At 38.8% G+C, this 24,014-nt stretch overlaps 1 protein-coding gene across 1 annotated transcript in view; it reads right to left on the bottom strand.

The window, feature by feature from the left end:
• Positions 1 to 24,014, bottom strand: part of ADAMTS12 (ADAM metallopeptidase with thrombospondin type 1 motif 12) — a 393,027-nt gene that overhangs the window by 17,190 nt on the left and 351,823 nt on the right. The window contains 2 exon segments of the mRNA XM_082836323.1: positions 6,177 to 6,336; positions 16,613 to 16,756. Of these exon segments, the coding sequence (XP_082692449.1) occupies positions 6,177 to 6,336; positions 16,613 to 16,756 (304 nt within the window).

The following is a 24,014-nucleotide window of genomic DNA, read 5'->3' as shown; positions in this document are numbered from 1 at the left end:
CATCTTGCCATTTACGACAATATGGATGGACCTAGAGGTTATTATGTTAAGTGAAATAACTCAGAGAAAGACAAGTACTGCATGGTATACTTATTTGTGAAATCTAAAAAACAAAACCAAACAGAAACAGACTAATAGATACAGAGAACAAACAGGTGGTTGCCAGAGGGGTGTGGGGTAGGGAGAGGAAAGATGTAGGTGAGGGAGGTTAAGAGGTACAAACTTCAGTTATAAAATTAATGTCATGGGTATGAAATGTACAGTGTAGGGAATATAGTCAATAACTATGTAATATCTTTGAATGGCGACAGATGGTAACTTGACTTATCATTGTGATCAGCTTGAAATGTATAGAAATATCAGATCCCTATCTTGTGTGCCAAGAACTAACACAGTGTTGTTATACTTCAAAAACAAACTCAGAAAAATAGATAAAATTTGTGGTTACCAGAGGTGGGTGTAGGGGAGGGGGAAGTGGAGGAAGGCAGTCAAAATATACAAATTTCCAGTTACAATACTAAGGATGTAATATACAACATGATAAATATAATAAGCACTGCTGTACAATATATATGAAAGTTTTTAAGGGTAAATTCTAAGAGTTCTCATCACAAGAAAACAAATTTCTATTTCTTTAATTTAGTATCTATGAGATGATGCATGTTCAGTAAACTTATTGTGATAGTCCCTAATGTATGTAAATCAAATAATTATGCTGTACAGCTTAAATTTATACAGTGCTATGTGTCAGTTATATCTCAATAAAACTGGAAGAAAAAAATTTAAGTCTGCTGACTCAAATGTTTATTTGTATCAACTTTAAGTACTATCCTTATTACTTTCTGTATTTTTCTATTGCATTCTGTACCCCTCATTCCCCAAACTAAACAACAACAACAACCCAAGAATGGTGTGCATAAGGGTTTTGCTTTTGTTTTTTAATCATCATGAATATAATGTCTAGAAGATAGCTGATATTCAGTAAATATTTCTGGATGAATTTTTTTGACTTTTTAAAAAATTGGGGTATAGTTGATTTACAATGTTGTGTCAGTTTCTGTTGTATGATGAAGTGAATCAGCTACATGTATACATATATCCCCTCCCTCTTGGACCTCCTTCCCACTCCTCCCCCATCCCATCCATCTAGGTCACTGCAGAGCACTGAGTTGAGCTCCCTAAGCTATACAGAAGGTTCCCACTAGCTATCTTTTACACATGGCAGTGCACATATGTCAGTCCCAATCTCCTAATTCATCCCACCCCTGCTTTCCCTCCTTGGTGTCCATACATTTGCTCTCTACACCTGTGTCTCTATTTCTGCCTTGCAAACAGGTTCATCTGTACCATTGTTCTAGATTCCACATATATGTGTTAATAGACGATATTTGTTTTTCTCTTTCTGACTTCACTCTGTATGACAGTCTCTAGGTCCAACTGTGTCTCTACAAATGACCCAATTTTGTTCTTTTTTATGGCTGAGTAATAGTCCACTGTGTACATATGTACCACTTCCTCTTTATCCATTCATCTGTTGATGGACAATTATGTTGCTTCCATGTCCTGGCTATTGTAAATAGTGCTTCAGTGAACATTGGGGTGCATGTTGCCCTTTTGTTTTTCTTTGTTTTTTAATATCTTTATTGGAGTATAATTGCTTTACAATGTTGTGTTAGTTTCTGCTGTACAACAAAGTGAATCAGCTATATGTATACATATATCCCCATATCCCCTCCCTCTTGCATCTCCCTCCCACCCTCCCTATCCCACCCCTCTAGGTCATCACAAAGCACTGAGCTGATCTCCCTGTGCTATGCAGCAGGTTCTCACTAGTTATCTATTTTACATTTGGTAGTGTATATATGTCAGTGCTACTCTCTCACTTCGTCCCAGCTTCCCCTACCCTGCTGTGTCCTCAAGTCTGTTCTCTATGTCTCTGTCTTTATTCCTGACTTGCCACTAGGTTCATCAGTACTGCTTTTTTAGATTCCATATATGTGTGTTAGCATACAGTATTTATTTTCCTCTTTCTGACTTGCTTCACTCTGTATGACAGACTCTAAGTCCATCCATCTCATTACAAATAACTCAGTTTCGTTCCCTTTTATGGCTGAGTAATATTCCATTGTATATATGTGCCACATCTTCTTTATCCATTCATCTGTCGATGGACACTTAGGCTGCTTCCATGTCCTGGCTATTGTAAACAGTACTGCAATGAACATTGTGGTACATGACTCTTTTTGAATTATGGTTTTCTCAGGGTATATGCCCAGTAGTGGGATTGCTGGGTTGTATGGTAGTTCTATTTTTAGTTTTTTAAGGAACCTCCATACTGTTCTCCATAGTGGCTGTAACAATTTACATTGATACAAACCCAACAGGGCAGGAGGGCTCCCTTTTTCCACACCCTCTCCAGCATTTATTGTTTGTAGATTTTTTTGATGATGGCCATTCTGACTGGTAATACCTCAATGTAGTTTTGATTTGCATTTCTCTAATAATTAGTGATGTTGAGCATCTTTTCATGTGTTTGTTGGCCATCCGTATGTCTTCTTTTTTTTTTTTTAACATCTTTATTGGGGTATAATTGCTTTACAATGGTGTGTTAGTTTCTGCTTTATAACAAAGTGAATCAGTTATACATATACATATGTTCCCATATCTCTTCCCTCCTGCGTCTCCCCCCCTCCCACCCTCCCCACATCCGTATGTCTTCTTTGGAGAAATGTCTATTTAGATCTTCCACCCATTTTTTGTTTGGGTTGTTTGTTTTATTGATATTGAGCTTCATAAGCTGTTTGTATATTTTGATGTTTATTTAACCCATATGCTTGGAAAGAGTTCTATAGCTCCCACTATGGAAATAGTAGTTCTGATTTAGATTTTAAGTCATTAACAATTTAGATGGCACCTAAAGAAAGTAAAATGGCCTGGAGGAAAACAAACCTTACATGAATTCACACCTGATTTTACAGGTTGGGCATGGGGGCATGTTTACTGTGATGGCTGGCTGGCTGAGAAGAATCTGGGCATTGAATTGCTTATTTTCAAAGCATTTTAGAGGGTACAGGGGTTAGGGTGGGTGGTCGCCTTTTTTTAAATCAAGGAATTTCTTGCAGCTGCTCTTTCCTATTGTTTCTATATAAGTAAGCATGACTCTGCCTTCGAGAGAAACTTGTAATTACCTTTTGTTGCCCTGATAATTTTTGGTGAGTGGAATTCATTTTTATTTACATCCATTGTCAGCTAACCATTAGTCATCATCTCTTCAGTGTGAGATTTCAATGTAAAAAATACCAGATATGCATTTAACCCAATTTTGATGATTGAAAATTGTCTTCAACTGTCTTATTGCTGGGCAGTGCAATGTATATATAATTTAAAAATAACCAATAGAGACTTCCCTGGTGGTCCAGTTGTTAAGACTCTGCAATTCCACTGCAGGGGGGCATGGGTTCAATCCCTGGTTAGGGAACTAAGATCCCACATGCCGTGTGGTACGGCCAAAGACAAAAAACAATAACACTAGGCATGATCAACCAAGACTGTGCTGCTGCCTCAATTATATAAAAACCATCACAGCTTAGAAGGATTCTATACTCTCAGCATTTTAAAAACATGGTACCAAAGAATGTGATGAGATGACATGAAAGAAAGTGTCCCAAATTGACCCCTTGGTCCAGAACAGGGTGCTTCTCATGAAAAGATGCTCATCACTGCTAATTATTAGAGAAATACAAATCAAAACTACAATGAGGTACCTATAGATTATCATACTAAGTGAAGTAATTCAGAAAGAGAAAGACAAATAGCATATATCACTTATATGTGGATTCTAAAATATGACACCAATGAACCTATCTATGAAACAGAAACAGATTCAAAGACACAGAGAACAGACTTGTGGTTGCCATGGGGGAGGGGGGAGGGAAGGATTGGGAGTTTGGGATTAGCAGACACAAACTAGTATATATAGAATGGATAAACAACAAGGTCCTTCCTACTGCATAGCACAGGGAACTATATTCAATAACCTGTGATAAACCATGATGGTAAAGACTATGAAAAAGAATATGTAAATGTATAACTGAATCACTGCTGTACAGCAGAAATTAATGCAGCATTGTAAATCAACTATACTTCAATAAAATTTAAAAAAATAGAACAGGGTGCTTCTCAAACTTTAACGTGCATCCAAATCACCTGGGAATCTTGTTTAAATGCAGATTCTGATTCAGTAGGGCTGGGGTGAGGCCTGAGATCCCGCATTTCTAACAAGCTCCCAGGTGATGCCAGTGCAGCTAGTCCAGGGACCACACTGAGTAGCAAGAGTCTGGAAGGCTAAAACTTAATAATACCTCTGAAAATGAGCCCTAGGTAGCTCTGTTTGGAGGTTCAAGTAAGGTCAATGACAGCCAGCCTCAAATGCAAGTTGGTCAGAAAGAAGTTGCATGTGATCATTAGACCTGAAGCATTTTCCCCTCAGTGCACTGTGTTCAGGATTTCCAGCCCACACCTCTCTCCTGACCTCTGCACCTGTGTAAAAACAAATCACAGACCACTCCTACCTAAATGATTTATCTGCTCCTCAACAAACATGTCCCAAACAGAATGCATTACCTTTGCCCATTCCCAAACCCACCCCTGGGCTTCGTCTCTCACAGAATGGTAGCCTCATCTACTCAGCTGCCCAAGTCGGAAATCTGGGCTTTGTTCTCCCTCCTCTTTCCCCGGCACAAAGTCCTGTCAGGTGTCTCTTTTAAGTAGCTCTTGAATCCACTCACTTCTCTCTATCTGCACTTCTACTGCCTTAGTTCATGCCACGTACAACTGCTTGGGGTGCAGCTGTAGTCTCTGAACTGGTTCCTTTCTCTATCTTCCACAGTGCAGCCTGCATGACTTTCTTATCATCAATCCCCTGTTTGGAATACTTCAATGGCTCCCTTCTGCCCTAGGGATAAAGTCCAAACTCATCAGCGTTGCTTCATGAGGCTCTTTATCCTCTAGTTGCAGCTTACCCCTCTAGCCCTACTGTTTCCTAACTCCCCTGGAACTGTGTACTGCATTTAGACTCATATGCCATGTCATCATCTTTTTCCTGCTTACTACAGACACTGAACGCTGCTCCTGGAACCTCTCCCCCGACCTCTCTACTCATCCTTCACTTCCTCTGGAGGCCTTCCCTCCGCTCCCCAGTTTCCATATGATACCCTTCCCAAGTGCTGTCATAACACCCTTACTGCCCTGATCAGTATCTCACTGGTTGGTGATTTTGTTCCTTGTTTGACATTATGTTTAACACAAAGTAAGTGCCCAGCAAATATCTGTTAAATAAATACATGATTTGTAAATAAACAATCCTTAGGGAAACTCTTCTCAGGATATTAACTCTGACAGCAGTCTCTGTTGAATGCCAGCCCTCAGTGCTTGGAAGGAGGTAGGAGCAGATTAATAAACAGCAGGTTTCACTACCTCTCATCCTTAAGAATCTTTGGAAAAAGACTACCACTGGTAGAGAGCCTTAAATACCCGCAAATCCACTTTCCCTGGGTAGCTGTTGGCCAATGGCTGAAAGGTGTGGGTATGTGAACTCTCAGCTCGTTGGCCTCAAGAGCGGACAACTCTGATATAACTTTCACCCTGGAGCTTCCCTGTGGGAGCAGGCTGAAGCTAGGAATGTGCCTGAGATGGCAGCCCAGCTGTGCTTCCTCCCTTTTCTGTCTTGTTTCCCTCTCCCTTAGCTATCTTCCCTGGGAGCACTTCCTGAATGAATCCCTTGCACACAAGTTTGCACCTCAGGGTCTGTTTCTATGGAACCTGACCTCAGACAGCAGTGCAAGATTGATAGGTCCATTCAGTACTTGACTGGGTTCCTGAGAAAGGTTAGAGCATTTCTCAGAAATCTTTGAAAAAATGGAAGTGATTCTCATTTGTGTGGGATGAAGTCAGTGTAAACGTGCTTTGAGTTAGGAAAATGGATGAGATAATCCCTCAAGGAATTAATGTCGAAATTCACAGAATCAGACAGATGGCTCCCAGGGGAGCTGGCTGGCCTCTTCAGCATTAACATTCTTAGCTCTGTAAAAGGGGACTAAAACTACCCACAAATCAAGTCATGCAGGACAACTTATTTATGAAAAGCTCTGTGCCCCTGAGCAAAGCCATTCACCTACCAGCATTCTTCCTGCAGGCCTGCTGGTTGCATTTTTGGAATTCTAGGGGTCTGGGTTCGTGATCACACAGGCATCGGTCCTGGTCTTCAGTTTTATTGTTCTCTGAGGCAACACAATGGACAGTCCTCTTCTGAAAGCCACCTCCACAGGATGCAGTGCACTGGAAGAGAGGGGCACAGGGAGAGAGTCAGAATTCTCCCCCAGGATCACCAGGGGAACTCCAGCATAACTGCTTTAACCCCACGGTTGTCAAATAGGGTCAAGCCTCAATTATCACAAGGCTTTTTGAAGGAGTCATAGAATAAAGGCACTAATAATTTGGAGATGTGAATTTAGGAAGAGTTTATATTATAGATTGTGTGAACTGAATTCAGCTTAATTTACAATTGGGTTCTCTGAAGAATGTGGACAGAGGTTGAACTGCAAGCAAAATAGAAAAAAATTTCATATCTGGACTCTGGTGCCTCAGCAGTCCAGTTTCTCTGAACTGGTTTTGATTTGGGGCTGGGAGTCAGATGTGAGGAGAGGGGACAGAGCTACGAGGAAAGCTGAGGGAGGATCAAAAGGGAAGAGGGAGAGGAAAAAGCAAGGTGGAATGGAGAGGGAATTTGGAATGGACCTAGCTGTACCATGTGTGGCCTCAAGCCACCTAACAGACAAGATTCATGTAATGTCATAATGTGGCTGCCTGGAAGCAGAAGGGAGATTCTCTGGCCTGGGAAACCATCCTGGGGATGTAAGAAAATGTGTCTGAATTGATTATATATACATACGCTCTTTAAAAAATTTTTTTATTGTGGTAAAATATATAAAACATAACATTTACTATTTTAACCATTTTTTCACAGTACAGTTCAGTGCCTTAAATACATTCACATTGTTCTGTAATCATTACCACCATCCATCTCTAGGAGTTTTTCATCTCTCCAAACTGAAACTCTGTACCCCCAACCTACCCTACCCCAGTCCCTGGCAACCACCATTCTATTTTTTGTCTACTTGACTATTTGAGGTACCTCATAAAAGTAGAATCATACAATATTTGTCCTTTTGTGACTTGCTTCTTTCAATTAGCATAATGTCTCCAGGTTTCCTCCATGTTACAGCATGTGTCAGAATTTCCTCTTTAAGGTGGGATAATATTCCATTGTATGTAGGTACCACATTTTCTTTATCCTTTCATCTGTTGATGGACATTGGGTTGCTTCCACCTTTTGGCTACAGTGACCCACATATACTCTTACGCTTTACATTCTATTTCATGTTTTACTACTTTTCGCCTCATCTGTCTTATATAATCAAAATCTCCCAGAGGGCAGAAACCAGTTCCTCTTTCTTTGTTCTGCACGGTAAGTAGGCGAGTGCTAAACACAGCCTGACCATTCAGTAAATACCCATTGATTGGCCGAAAAAGACAGCTGCATGGTAAATTCTGGAAAAATCTCCAGGCCCTAAATATCCCATTTGCCATTTGAAATATTATTGGTCAACAAGATTACTAGGCTTAAAAAAATTCCCACACTGGATACCACTGAAACTCAAAATACTGTTACCAAACCCTGTTTCCCATAAAACTCCAATGTGGGATAAGAGGAGAAACATCAAATTCTTCTTAACATCCACTACTTTATTTTACTCTACTCTTCATAAAGCCTAGAGCAAGGCGATCAGCATGGAACTTTATGTCTGTTTTATAACGTCAGAGATTACTCTCATTAAACCTAAAGGTAATTTTATTCAGTGAATTCACATCAAATTTTCCATGGATATGGACAAGAGAAAAGTAAGAAAATAGCTACTCAACTGATCCTGAGTAAATAAAAGTGTGCAACAGAGGACAGAGGGAAGAACAAGTGAAGTTAATCAAGCCAGAATATGATAAAGGGTACTGGAGGTACTGGACCAGAATTCAGGAGACTTGGTCTTTTTCACTCACTACACATTGTCCTGGATCTCATTCAACCTCTCGTTTTCTTCCTCTGTTAAACGAGGTTGTTACAGGCAAGAATATACAATGGAGAAAAGACAGCCTCTTCAATAAGTAGTGCTGGGAAAACTGGACAGTTACATATAAAAGAATGAAATTAGAATACTCCATAACACCTTGCACAAAAACTCGAAATAGATTGAAGACTTAGATGTAAGACTGGATACTATAAAACTCTTAGAGGAAAACATGGGCAGAACACACTTTGACATAAATTCCTGCAATATCTTTGTATATCTACCTCCTAGAGTAATGAAGATAAAGACAAAAATAAACAAATGGTACCTAATCAAACTTAAAAGCTTTTGCACAGCAAAGGAAACCATACACAAAAGACAACACACAGAATGGGAAAAAATAATTTGCAAACAATGCAACTGACAAGGGATTAATCTCCAAAATATACAAACAGCTCATGCAGCTCAATATCAAAACAACAAACAACCCTATGCAAAAAATGGGCAGAAGATCTAAATAGACATTTCTTCAACAAAGACATACAGATGGCCCCAAAAACACATGAAAAGATGCTCAACATCACTAATTATTAGAGAAATGCAAATCAAAACTACAGTGAGGTATCACCTCATACCAGTCAGGGTGGCCATGATCAAAAAATCTATAAACAATAAATGCTGGAGAGGGTGTGGAGAAAAAGGAACCCTCTTGCACTATTGGTGGGAATGTAAATTGATATGGCCACTATGGAGAACAGTATGGAGCTTCCTTAAAAAACTACACATAGAACTACCATACGACCCAGCAATCCCACTACTGGGCATATACCCTGAGAAAACCATAATTCAAACAGACACATGAACCCCAGTGTTCACTGCAGCACTATTTACAATAGTCAGGTCATGGAAGCAACCTAAATGTCCATCAACAGACAAATGGATAAAGAAGACGTGGTACATATATATGATGGAATATTACTCAGTCATAAAAAGGAACGAAATTGGATCATTTTTAGAGACATGGTTGGACCTAGAGACTGTCATACACAGTGAATTAAGTCAAAGAGAAAAACAAATATTAATGCATATACATGGAATCTAGAAAAATGGTACAAACTGGTTTGCAAGGCAGAAATAGAGACACAGATGTAGAGAACAAACATACGGACACCAAGGGGGGAAAGGCCAGGTGGGGACAACTGGGAGATTGGGATTGACATATATACACTAATATGTATAAAATAGATAACTAATGAGAACCTGCTATATAGCACAGGGAACTCCACTTGCTGTACAGTAGAAACTAACACAACACTGTAAAACAGCTATGCCCCCAATTAAAAAAAAAGATAAAAAAAGATTAAAAAAAAGATATGGTACATATATACAATGGAATATTACTAAGCCATAAAAATAATGAAATAATGCCACATGGATGGACCTAGAGATTATCCTACTAAGTGAAGTAAGTCAGAACGAGAAAGACAAATATCATGATATCACATGTGGAATCTAAAAAAGTGATACAAATGAACTTATTTACAAAAGAGAAACAGACTCACAGACTTTGAAAACAAAATTATGGTTACCAAAGGGGAAAGGTTGGGGGGAGGGATAAATTAGGAGCTTGGGAGTAACATATACATGCTACTATATATAAAATAGATAGTCAACAAGGACCCACAGGGAACTGTACCCAATATTCTGTAATAACCTATATGGGAAAATAATCTGAAAAAGAATGGATATATGTGTATGTATAAATGAATCACTTTGCTGGACACTGGAAACACAACATTGTAAATCAATTATGCTCCAATATAAAATAAAAATTAAATTAAAAATACAAAACAAACAAACAAACAAACAAACAAGATGGAAGAGCTAATTCCAAGCCAAGCACAAAAATAAGCAGAGAGGTCACTGCCTGTGCATTTATTAGCTAATTTAAATAACTTGTGATGGAGAAGATGCATGAATTTGTGTTGTATTAAATTAGAGTATTAAGCAGGAAGCATGGTTACTGATTTGGGTTTTGTTAATTGTGGTAATGCTGTGAGTTTGGGGTTTTAGAGACAAGGTAACTCTCTTAATGCTCAGTTCCACTTCTTTGTATCCAATAAAAATAAGGGATCTTTGTGCAGAACTGAGCACCCAAAATAGGGATGGGGCTTAGTTGGGGCTTAGCTCTAAGCTAAGATTGCTGAGCAACTGAATTGTTTGCACCCTACATTGAACTCTGTACTATGCTCTTTCAGTCCTGGATGCTTCTCTTCAGCTTAAACTGGCCTGTTTGGAAAGGTTGATTCCCAGGGCTCAGCAGATGATCAGCAAAGACTCTCTGTGAGAAGCTATAAAATAGAAACATGGAGACTGGACTCTGTTAGTGCTATCACTCAACCAACATAGATCAAATGAAGAAACCATTTGATGATTTAAAACTGATACAAACTAATGCAAGCATCTCAATTGAATAATTTTCTTTTTTAAAAAAAATAGATTTATTTATTTATTTAGTTTTGGCTGCATTGGGTCTTTGCTGCACGCAGGCTTTCTCTAGTTGCGGTGAGCAGGGGCTACTCTTTGCTGCGGTGTGCGTGCTTCTCATTGCAGTGGCTTCTCTTGATGTGGAGCATGGGCTCTAGGCACGCAGGCTTCAGTAGTTGTGGTGCATGGGCTCAGCAGTTGTGACTCGTGGGCTGTAGAGTGCAGGCTCAGTAGTTGTGGTGCACAGGCTTAGTGGCTCCGTGGCATGTGGGCTCTTCCTGGACCAGGGCTCGAACCCATGTCCCTGCATTGGCAGGCAGATTCTTAACCACTGTGCCACCAGGGAAGTCCTTTAATAATTTTCTTGCACTTACTATTAATATACGTCAGGCACTGTAAGTACATAGGCAATATCCTTGAGTTCAATTCTTGGAACAACCATGTAAAATAAAATTTGTTTTTGGGTGTTGTAGAATCAGATATTCCTCTCCTCTGACATTTTTCCTTTTTTCATAGCATTTAATGAAGGACATGGAGACACATGTCCTTCAGTTTTGGAAATTTTTTCTTGTATTAATTCTTTGATAATTTCCTCACTTCCATTCCCTCTCCATCCTCCCTTTTTTTTAATTAGTTTTTTTTTAATTTTAGTTTATTTTTTTATACAGCAGGTTCTTATTAATCATCAATTTTATATACATCCGTGTATACATGTCAATCCCATCCATCCTCCCTTTCTGAAATCTTATTATTTTGATGTTGTGCCTGCTGGCCTGATCCTCTAATTTCCTTACCTTTTATCTCATTTTGTCTTTGTCCTCATTTTCTTGAGAGATTTCTTCACATTATTTTCACAGTCTCATGTTTGAATTTTCACCTTTGCTATTCTAAAAATTTCTAAATTCTCCTTATATGCTTTTTATATACCTTTGATAAGAAGCTAGCTCATGAATATAGTCTCTTATTTCCCTAAAGAGACTAATTATATATTTTTTATGAGGAGTTCTTTCATGGTCTCTATTCCTTGGCGTTCCTTTTGTTCTGTTCATCCTGTTATTTTGTTCTTGGTGTGATAGGTTTTCTCAAATGTCCAGAAATCCTACGCTATCTATGTATATTTAAGATGAGGCACCAATGAGCTGACTGGATGTTCCATGGGTGGCAGTTGTTGAGACATGGCTTTATAGAAGGTGAGCAGGAAGAGGTCTCTTATGTAGTTTTTTTCCTCTTGAGGCTAAGCTGGTCCCCTGCCGTTGTGGAGCTCAGTAGGGGAGGGGGATATCACACTATTTACTGTATTTTCATCACTGAATCGCTGGTGAGACAATTAATCCTTTTGCCCTGATCAACTATGCCTGATTCCAAGGTATCAGAGAGAAGACCTCCAGGCTATGGTTGGGATGTAGGAAAATTTCTAAAGATCCAACTGCTTCTCTTACAAACTTTCAACCAACTCCCATTTTCCTTTACCCTCACCTCTGCCTTCAGATGTACCTGGAAATCTCTGCTATAGACAGTTTTTAGCTTTCTCTGACATGTTACTAAGTCAATTGTAAGTTTGGGTATCTACTTTTTTTTTTAGAAAATAAAAACTTTATTTTTTCAGGCTTATAAGATAGTTTCCATTACATATAACATTATGGTCAAGGACTCTACAGTCACAAATGCCCGCAGTCACATAAATATATCCAATCAATGCCTTTTCCTGCTACATGAGGCATCTGATGTCCAGAGGGTCATGTTTCGAGTAGAGGTCGTCCTTAACGGGATGGCTCCCATCAGTGCATTAGGAACTAGCCAAGTAACCTTCCTTGCTAGAGCTGTCTGACTCAGAGGAGAGGAAGGGACAGAGGGCCTGCTGATAGGAGATGGGACAGAACTAGACCTTCTCTCGTGGTTTAAGATATTTCAAAATCTCAGAATTCAGATTTGGCTTCTACAGCATATTTGGGGGAGTTCCAACTTTTGGATGAAAAAGGAAACCAATTTAGTGGTAAGAAATAGAAGACTGCTTAAAAGGGGTCCTAACTGCCCCCTTCCTGCAGGAGTGAGGAGAGGAAGGCCTCAAGCTCACCGGCCCTTGACTTAGACCATTGCTCTCCCAGGAGGAGGGAGAGAGTGGCTCCACCCCTCGACTCCTCTCCCCCATGGTTCAGTGGCACTGACACCCATTCAAGGTAGTGAACATCTAGAAGTTCCATATGCTGGAGTTTGCCAATCAGATTCTACTTGGAGCTTTAATGTGAACAAGTTTGTGTAAACTGCAAACAAGCCGTGGCACAAGTCTCCTGGGACACTAGCTTTGCTCCCCCAACTTGCAGAGCAGAAGACAGGAATACCCCAAACCAAATAAAAGCCCAAGTAGGCATCTAAATCTGGAGCAGATATTCATTCTCCTGGACACCACCAGCTGCCCCAGGGTGATGCTAAGGCACAGTCAGTTTTACATTAGAAAGTAAAGCCACCTCTTAAACCCAGGACACAGCTGGCTACCTACTTCTATCTTCCAAAAGTGTACTGACCCCATCACTTTGCTGTTGTCTCCTGTCCTCTTCTCTTTCTTTGTGGGTTTGTGCCACTTTTAGCAGTTTTTTTTTCTTTCTCTGGCTGTTTAATGGAGTTTGGGGAACAGAGGCAAATGTATATATTTGACCCATCCATATGTCTTACTTGAACTCTGGTAACTTCTCCTTTTCTCTTAATAATAGGTAAAGAGGTCAAGGACAATCCTAAAGGCTGGCTTGGTAGGTGGAGCCACCCCCATTGCCCCCTATTCTCTGATATGCACAACTGATGAATTAGTCGTACATGGCTCTTCCAAGGAAACTTTAACTCATCTCCACCTCCAAGAGACTGCTACTTCTACCTCCCTCTAAGGAAATCTGTACTTCTGCTGTTGGAAATTTTTACATCTCAGAAATACAGGTCTACCTCATTCTTAAAAGGGCAGTACTATAAGAAATTAATAAATTAACCAATTCCTCCATCAATGGACATTTAGATTATTTTCAGGAATTGCTATTATAACAAGGTGGCAATGAACATTCTTTATAGTCATCTAGGATTACATCTGGTGGTATATCTGTGGGTTAAATTATTAAAGGTAGAATTACTGGGTCAGATACTTTATGGATTTTAAGTTTCTCACTGATTTTAATACTCTCTATTCTAACTTCACACAGATGATTATAACCAAAGAAATGCACTGGAATCTGGCTAAAGAACAACCACACAAAACTTCACAATTTACAACCTCAGTGTTACCTAACACTGACATTACCTAACTGTCAAAATGAGGAGCAGCCTGCATTCTTACAGGAAAATGGGAATGTTTTTGACAATTTCCTCTTCTCAGTGTGTACCCTGAGAGCTTATGTTTCACACATCATTACTACTGTCATATTTACTGGGGTATCATCATCATTCTTGCCAGAAAGAAAACTGCATTATCCAAATTTCCTTTACAATGAACGATAAGGTACTAGAGCCTTGGGAAGTTGACAGTGACACTTAAAAATGTTTATCTGTAGTTTTTAATCTATAGGATTTTGTTCCCCTGGATGGGCCCAAATTTATAGCATTCTCATGCCAGTTCATAGTGTATCAAATTTTCTTTTCTGATGGTCACATTTGATTTGATTAGTGATGCTTATAATTGTTACACAGGGCTCCAGGGTATTTATGAAAAGCCTAATCCTGAAACACATCTTTATCTGTTGAGGACAATTTTTCAGGTTGTGAAATCAAAGATGGATGAGGAAAATTGGTATTAGAAATAACTGAACCTCCAATAAATAGGAAATAATGTATATTTCCAAGGGAGATATTGTAAGATGCCTAAATATAAATTAAATTTTCTTCATATGAAAAATAATACAACTGTATGACATTGTTTTCTGTTGTTCACATGACCCATGGGGGTAGGGTGAAAACTGGTCCTGGACCTGGCAGACAGCTTAGTAGAATGTACAGCCAGAAGCTTGCCCAGACACCAGAATCTCCTTTGCCAATTCATCGTGAATCAGCATTAGATGCCAATTAATATAGGGCATTCATAGAAAATACTATGGGTTCTGTCTAAGGGAATGGTTGATGTCATTCTTCATTGTCTACTAGGCATTTTTTAAGCTATAAAAATAGTAAAATATGTATTTTTATTTGTTGCAGGCTAATTGATTAATGTACAATGTTCCTTTAGCAATAACAAGTCATCTTGTTCTTCCTGGATTTGAGTGGGAAGAGACCAATACAACCTTGAGTTGGATGCACCAGCAGGAGCCTTTTTTAAGAGTACATGCCACAGGACTTTCCTGGTGGTGCAGTGGTTAAGAATCCGTCTGCTAATGCAGGGGACAGGGGTTCGAGCCCTGGTCCAGGAAGATCTCACATGCCGCAGAGCAACTAAGCCCGTGCGCCACAACTATTGAGTCTGCGCTCTAGAGCCCGTGAGCCACAACTACTGAGCCCGCGTGCCACAGCTACTGAAGCCTGCGCACCTAGAGCCTGTGCTCCACAAGAGAAGCCACCACAATGAGAAGCCCACGCACCACAATGAAGAGTAGCCCCCTCTAGCCGCAACTAGAGAAAGCCCGCACGCAGCAACGAAGACCCAACGCAGCCAAAAATCAATCAAAAAAAGTACCTGCCAGCATTCAAATTGATCATGGCTCTGCAGGTATAACTACACAACTATAACAATGATAACTGCTAAGAACATAGCAACCTAAAAATATCTTGGGATTATGTTTGGTAAAATACTGCATTAGCCTCTGTTATAATTATAACTATCAAAATATACTTATACAAGAACAAGTTACTTAAAAAAATATTAATAGTTGAGGGGTTAGTATATCAGATCCTCTTGGCTCACCTGTCTCCCAGATGTTGGCCTTTGATGGGCCAGCTTCATGGAAGCACAACTCATTGGTCTGCACTTCATGCATGCCCTTGCTGTGTGTCTCTTACCCTGACAATGGATTTTCTTGTTGCCAATGAGATGTGAGACACAGTGGGCCCTGCCCACACATAAATAACCCAGGACAATGGGGGGTGCTACCCATCTAAGGGGAGACTTTTTACACAATCCTGGGAGATAGGAGCCGGTAGATAATCTCCTCTCTTCCTGCCTCTGGACAAACTGCTCCAAGAGACAGTAGTTCAAACAGCTTTTAAAAGACCTTCTTTCGAGAGCAGGCAATCAGTTGCTCTTGACACCAAGCAGTGGTCAGTTAGGAAAAATGGTCAGCCTGGTAATGCCCCACCTCATACTTGATTCTCCTCCTTCCCTGCCTCCTTCCTCTTTTCTGTCACTCCTGATTCCCTGACATTGTATTTCCTTATAAAGTATTAGATTTTGCCTCAGCTTTATTTTCTAGAGAACCTAGGATACAATAAGTCAGAGTGATGGAAGAATCTGTCTGTGGAAGAATTTTTTTATTTTCAGTGTCACTGATAGTCTTATTTCTACAATAAACTTTGTAAGAATCATAAATCTTTCTCTCATTTACAATTTAACTATTTCATTTGTCCTTCCATCAAACATGCTGGCCATCTAGCAAACTGATAATCTGCAGGTTGACAAGAGACCTGAAATTCACTAAATCATGCTAAGCCTCAAGCTTCAGGGCACATGCAACTCCTATTTGCTCTGCAAAAAGCCAGAGGATCCAAGATGTTAGGACCCCAAATCACTTTTCCTTAGGCTTTGTGCCTTTGGGCTAGTTTTCGGTATTTGATCTTTTCTCTTTTGAAAGTATTTGATCTTTTTCTCTTCTGAACTCAGGATAGTTAACACTGACCACCATGTCAGCCATGGGTCAAGTTTTAGCAGACTTAGACGTATTAGAGAGCAGAAAAGTAAAATACAGAACTGAAATATATAGAAACACACTTTAAATCAATGTATACATTGAACATTTACAGGGATTATATATGACTTTTAAAATCAAAAGGAAACAAATGCTATTTTAAAAAAATAAATGAAAGAGATTATAACTGACTCTTACCAGGTCCCAGTTCCCAGTGGCCCAGTGACAGCAAGGGTGCCCATTGCAGGGTGCAATGGATGTGGGCCTTTTCGTCCAGTCACACAGCCCTCCTGGACAAGTCACTCCTCTCTTCTGAATTCCGCCTCCACATGACCTGGAACACTGGTCCACAACAGGGACAAAGTCACGTAAAAATCACATGGTGTCATTTTCAGAGATAAAGGGTAGGGACGTGCCTTTTTTCACTGTATCTTCAGTGCCTGACACTGCACCTGGCAGATGTGAATATTCAGTAGATGCTGAATAAATGTTTACTTTATTTAGAAAAAATACTTGACAGTTCATCTCTAGTTCCACACCTTGTATGTCAACCCATTCCCCACTAATTATTTAGTAAGAGCGTTCATTTTTCCTTTTTCAGTTTGGAAATTAAAAAATGAATGTTTCCAGGTAAGTCTGGAACAAACATTTTTTTCTATGACATATTATTAAGTTACAAAGATATACATGTATATAGTATAAAATATAACCTATCTTTAGAGCAGAAATTCCCATGATTACTGAACAAATATTCATGATTACTGAATATTTCAAGTGGGGATTAAAAACTCAGTTTGGTAATCACTGGTTCAGCATTACTTGAGATAAGGCCTAGCTTATTGCAGTACATCACAAAGTTGGTAGCAACAGTTAGGCCCAGCTATATTAACTCCAAATCTAGGTAGCTTCGTCTAATCACCAAAACATGTTCCTAGTGTCTGTCTGAATTCACAATCATGTGTATATAGATGTTTTTCATCAAAGTATGCTAGAATAAAGAATTTACATTTCCAAAACAGCTATTATTAATTTTTAAATAAAGAACTCAAGAAAAGACAGAAAAACTCAATAGAATTATATTTTCTTTAAATGCTTTTACTATTATTTTTGCTGTGTACAATGTTATTAAGAATATGAGTATCTCTATTGGAATCTGGAACATTTGTGCCAGGTTCCTTACAATGACCACTCTGTCATTTCAAATGACAAAGGTGAAACAAGCCCCAGGGCTCAGCCCTTCCACCAGCAGGTAAGCTCCAGACATGGACCCCACAGGGCCCACTGCCACCTGCACTGGAACCTTGCCCCACCCACCAGTGGGCCAACAGTAGCTCCAAGATCACCAGGCCATGCAGCTAGCCATGTTATGAGCTGGCCCTTCCCATCAGCATGCCAGCAGCCACCAGATGAGGCAGGGCCTAGGAATCAACCAGATCAGGAAAAAGCCCACCTACCAGAGCTCCTACAGTAGTTGGTCCCACCACAATAGAAGGGCCCATGCAGCCCACATAGGGGGCACCCCTAGAGCACACAGCTCTAGTGACCAGAGGTGAGTGTGCTGTTGCCCCACTGGACATATCGTACATAAGGCCACTTCTGTAAGATTGGGAAATGTAACCAACCTACCTAATACATAGAAATAAACACAGAGAATTAGGCAAAATGAGGAGTCAGAGGAATATGTTCCAAATTAAGGAACAAAACAAAATCTCAGAAAAAGAACTAAATGAAGTGGAGGTAAGCAAATCTACCTCATAAAGAGTTCAAGGGTAAAGATCATAAAAATGCTCAACAAACTCAGAAGAAGAATTAATGAATAAGGTGAGAATTTCAACAAAGAGTTAGAAAATATAAAGAAGGACAAGACAGAGGTAAAGAATACAATAACTGAGATATAAAGTACATTAGAAAGAATCAACAGTAGATTAGATGATACAGAGGAACATAGCAGCAAACTGGAAGAGGAGTGGAAATCACCCAAGCTGAACAGAAAAAGGAAAGAATTTTTAAATATGAGGATAGTTTAAGAGACCTCTGAGAAATGCAAATCAAAACTACAATGAGGTATCACCTCACACTAGTCAGAATGGCCATCATCAAAAAATCTACAAACAGTAAATGCTTGAGAGGATGTGGAGAAAAGGGAACCCTCTTGCACTGTTGGCGGGAATGTAAATTGATACAGCACTATGGAGAACAGTATGGAGGTTCTTTAAAAAACTAAAAATCGAACTATCATACGACCCAGCAATCCCACTACTGGGTATATACCCTGAGAAAACCATAATTCAAAAAGAGTCATGTACCACAATATTCCTTGCAGCTCTCTTTACAATAGCCAAGATATGGAAGCAACCTAAGTGTCCATCGACAGATGAATGGATAAAGAAGATGTGGCACATATACACAATGGAATATTACTCAGCCATAAAAAGAAACGAAATTGAGTTATTTGTAGTGAGGTGGATGGACCTAGAGTCTGTCATACAGAGTGAAGTAAGTCAGAAAGAGAAAAACAAATACCATATGCTAACATATATATATGGAATCTAAATTTTAAAAAAAGGTTCTAAAGAACCTAGGGTCAGGACAGGAATAAAGATGCAGACATAGAGAATGGACTTGAGGACACGTGGAGGAAGAAGGGTAAGGTGGGATGATGTGAGAGAGTGGCATGGACTTATAAATACTACCAAATGTAAAATAGATAGCTAGTAGGAAGCAGCTGCATAGCACAGGGAGATCAGCTCGGTGCTTTGTGACCACCAAGGGGGGTGGGATAGGAAGTGTGGGAGGGAGACGCAAGAGGGAGGAGATATGGGGATATATGTATATGTATAGTTGATTCACTTTGTTATACAGCAGAAACTAACACACCATTGTAAAGCAATTATACTCCAATAAAGAAGTTAAATAAAAAAAGAAAATTACAAACCAATATCACTGATCAACATAGATGCAAAAATTCCCCCCAAAATATTAGAAAAAAATATCTAATGATACATTAAAAGGATCATACACCATGATCAAGTGGGATTTATCCCAGGGATAAAAGGATTGTTTTTGATTCAAAATCAATGTGATACACCACATTAACAAACTGAATAAAAATAATCATGATCACATCAATAGATGCAGAAAAGGCTTTTCACAAAATTCAACATCCATTTATAATAAAAACTGTCAACAAAGTGGGTACAGGGAACATACCTCAACATAATAAAGGCCGTACATGACAAACCTATAGCGAACATCATACTCAACAGTAAAAAGCTGTAACCATTTCCCCTAAGATCAGGTATAAGACAAGGATGCCCACTCTTGTCACTTTTATTCAACATAGTATTGGAAGTCCTAGCCACAACAATCAGACAAGAAAATAAGAGGAATCCATATTGGAAAGGAAGAAGTAAAACTGTCACTGTTTGCAGATGACATGATACTATACATAGAAAATCCTAAAGATGCCACCAAAAAACTACTAAAGCTCATCAATGAATTTGATAAAGTTGCAGGATATAAAATAAATATACAGAAATCTGTTGCATTTCTGTAACTAAAAATGAACTAGCAGGAAAAGAAATTAAGGAACAATCCAATTTACAACTATATCAAAAAGAATAAAATACCAAGGAATAAATCTAACCAAGGAAGTAAAAGACTTGTACTTGGAAAACTATAAGACACTGATGAAAGCAACTGAAGATGACACAAACAACTGGAAAGATACACCGTGCTCATGGGTTGGAAAATTAATATAGTTAAAATGACTATACTATCCAAGGAAATCTACAGATTCAGTGCAATACCTATCAAAATACCAATGACGTTTTTCACAGAACTAGAACAAATAATTCTTAAATTTGTATGGAAACACAAAAGACCTCGAATAGGCAAAACAATCCTGAGAAAGAAGAAAGGTGGAGGTGTCACATGCCCTGATTTCCAACTATACTACAAGGCTATGGTAATCAAAACAGTATGGTACTGGCACAAAAACAGACACATAGTTCTATGTAACAGGATAGAGAGTCCAGAAATAAACCCATACTTATATGGTCAACTAATCTATGACAAAGGTGGCAAGAATATACAATGGGGACTAGACAGCCTCTTCAATAAAAGGTGTTGGAAAAACTGGACTACTTTTTCACACCATATACAAAAATAAACTCAAAATGGATTTAAAATTTAAATGTAAGACCTGCAACTATAAAACTTCTTGAAGAAAACATAGGCTGTAGATACATTCTTTGACATTGGTTTTAGTTATATATATATATATATATATATATATATATATATATATATATATATATATATATATATATATATATATATATTTATATATATATATATATTTTTATCTGTCTCTTCAGGCAACAGAAAGAAAAGCAAAAATAAACAAATGAGACTACATCAAACTAAAAAGCTTTTGCACAGTGAAGTAAAATATCAACAAAATGAAAAGGCTGCCTACTGAATGGGAGAAGCTATTTGCAAACAATATATTTGATAAGGGGCTAATATAAAAAATATACAAAGAACTCATACAAGTCAACATCAAAAAACATACAGCCTGATTAAAAAATGGGCAGAGGACCCAAATGAAATTTTTCCAAAGAAGACAGACAGATGGCAAACAGCAATGTGAAAAGATGCTCAGCATCAATAATCATCAGGGAAATACAAATCAAAACCACAATGAGTTATCACCTCACAGCTGGCAGAATGGCTAGCATCAAAAAAAACAACAAATAACAAATCTTGGCCAGGATGTGGAGAAAAGGGAACCCCTGTGCCTTGTTGGTGGGAATTTAAATTGGGGTAGTCATTATGGAAAACTGTATGGAGGTTCCTCCAAGAATTAAAAATAGAACTGCCATATGATCCAGCAATTTCACGCTTGGGTATTTCCTGAAGAAAACAAACACCAATTCAAAGAGATATATGCACCTCAATGTTCACTGCAACATTATTTATAACAGAAGGTATGGAAGCAATGTAAGTGTCCATTGATGAATGGATAAAGAAGACGTGGTGTGTACGTGTACACACACACACAAAATGGAATACTACTCAGCCATAAAAAATAAAATCTTGCCACCTAGGACAACATGGATGGATCTAGAAGTGAAATAAGTCAGACAAAGAAAGACAAATACCGCATGATCTCACTTACATGTGGAATGTAAAAACAAAACAAACAGACAAAACAAAATGAAAAGAGACACATAGATACAGAGAACAAATTCTGGTGTTTGACAGAAGGTAGAGGTGTGGGGTAGGGGGGAAATAGGTGAAGGGGATTAAGAGGTACAAACCTCCTGATGTATAATAAATACGTTATGGGGATGTAATATACAACATAAGGAATATAATCAATAATATTGAAATAACTTATTATGGGGACAGATGGTTACTAGAGTGTGATGATCATTTCATAACGTATGCAAATGTCAAAGCATCATATAGTACACTTGAAATTTACGTATTATTGTATGTCAACTAAATTTAAGTTAAAAAAAGAGTCATCAAGACCTGAATTTAGGGTGGATTATTAAGAACACATTAAATAAACAACCGCCACTACAACAACAACAAAATTCAACCTTTCACACTGCCAAGATACATACCCTGCTAGTATCTTTGCTATGCTTGTTATGGGCTAAATTGTGTTCCCCCAAAATTTGTATTTTGAAGTCCTAACCCCACAGTACCTCAAAATGTGATGTATTTGGAGGAAGAGTCTTTAAACAGGTAATGAAAGTAAAATGATGTCATTTTACTTGCATACTTTTCATAATGGCCCTAACCCATTATGACTGGTGTACTTATAGGAAGAGGAGATTAGGACACAGACACACATGGAGGGAAAACGACAGAAGACAAAGGAGAAGACAGCCATCTACAAACCAAGGAGTCAGGCCTCTGAAGAAACCAATCCTGCCAACACCTTGATCTCAGACTTTTAGCCTCTAGAACTGTGAGAAAGAAATATTTTTGTTGTTGAAGCCAAAAAGCAATAACAGAAACAAAAACAGTGGTGAAACAAGACTTAAAGAAAGGAGACTGATAAAGGAAATTCTGGGGATAAGAGGAGGGGAAAAAAATCAGAAGATGCTAAATAGTTCAGTATGTCAAATGGAAGGAATTCTGGTCTAGAAACCAAAATGTAAAATGTAGATGTTTTTATTCTGATTAGTTCTGACAGCCCTAATGGAGCGCATACTTCTACAACGCAATTTTGTTCATCTATTAAAACAGGATTCAGCCTTCTTTCCCCACTATATAAAGCTTTAGAATTAAATTTGTCCATCTTTGGAATAGTGATGTTATAGGTTTTCTAAGGGTCTGATGAACTGGCTGTAATGCTTACAAAATAAGTTCGAGATGACAAGTTGGATTCCTGAAGGGATATAATTCTAAAACATGTCAAGTTTTTGCTCACCAGAATAATTTTCTAAGTTGTATTGTCTCATTTTCCTGAGGTTTCTATGAGGAAGGTAAATAATTCACCAAGAATCTTTGAAGAATGCTTTTGAGTACTTGAAAAGTACTTTGAAAGATCTTAGTACTTTGAAAAATCTTAATTATGACATGGTAACAACAACAAAACAATTATGATTGCCAATATCATGCCTATCACTACAGGCACTGTATGTGTGATGGTAACCATAGAAAAGAGGGAAATGATATACAATTAACATTTTCTGCTCAATAAAAGAACTAATCTATTGCTTTCACAGTATTCCAACATGGATCTTTTCCCACTTATTCACTGTTTTTAACCCTATATGAGGAGGGAAGGAGAGAAATTCCACACTTGGGATCCTGTTGCATACCTACATTTGTGCATATAGATCCAGGGCCACCTGGCCAAGTAACCTCCAGGAAAGGGTGGATAAAGAAGGTATAAACTAGTGGTTCTTAAAGTGTGGTCCCCAAAGCAGCAACTTCAGCATCTCTGGGTACTTGTTAGAAATGCAAAACTTCAGGCCCTACCCCAGACCTCTGAACTGGACACTGTGGGCGTGAGGTCCAGACATCTGTGTGCTGACAAACCCTCCAGGTGATGCTGAAACATGCTAAAGTTTTCTAAAGTTTGAGAACCAGTGGAGACATCTCTACAGTTGAAATGCATCTTCCATTGCAAGTAGTCTGGGCTGGCTGACATTCACTGCAAGGCCCCAGAACATTCCCACGAAGCCATCTGTTAGATAGTATGTACAGACAGAGCATCATCATGATGGCTCAGGGAAAGCACCTAAAGGTGCCCAGTCCCTAATAGTCCCTCAACATTCCCAGGGAAATGTTCAACCAACTTCAGCATTTTCTGTCTTTACTGCTCCTTCAGAGGGAAGTCTTCCAACTTTGTGGTTTGCTCAGAACAGAGCAATTTAGAAAGGAGGACGTTGGGAGGCCTTCAGGAAACAGGCTCATGATTGGGCTCCCAGAAGCTACTGAGGAAGCATATAGAATACATCTTTTTCACAACCAGAGAGCATATATGATTGCTCATCTTGGATAACTTGCAAATGCAATTTCTCTGACAAGGCAATCTAAGCGCCTCTGTAAATGCCAGGATTCTGGAAGCTGT

The sequence above is a fragment of the Leucopleurus acutus genome (assembly GCF_964270905.1).
Source record: "Leucopleurus acutus genome assembly, chromosome: 3".
NCBI lineage: Eukaryota > Metazoa > Chordata > Mammalia > Artiodactyla > Delphinidae > Leucopleurus > Leucopleurus acutus.
This window is presented reverse-complemented; position numbering and strand designations above follow the sequence as displayed.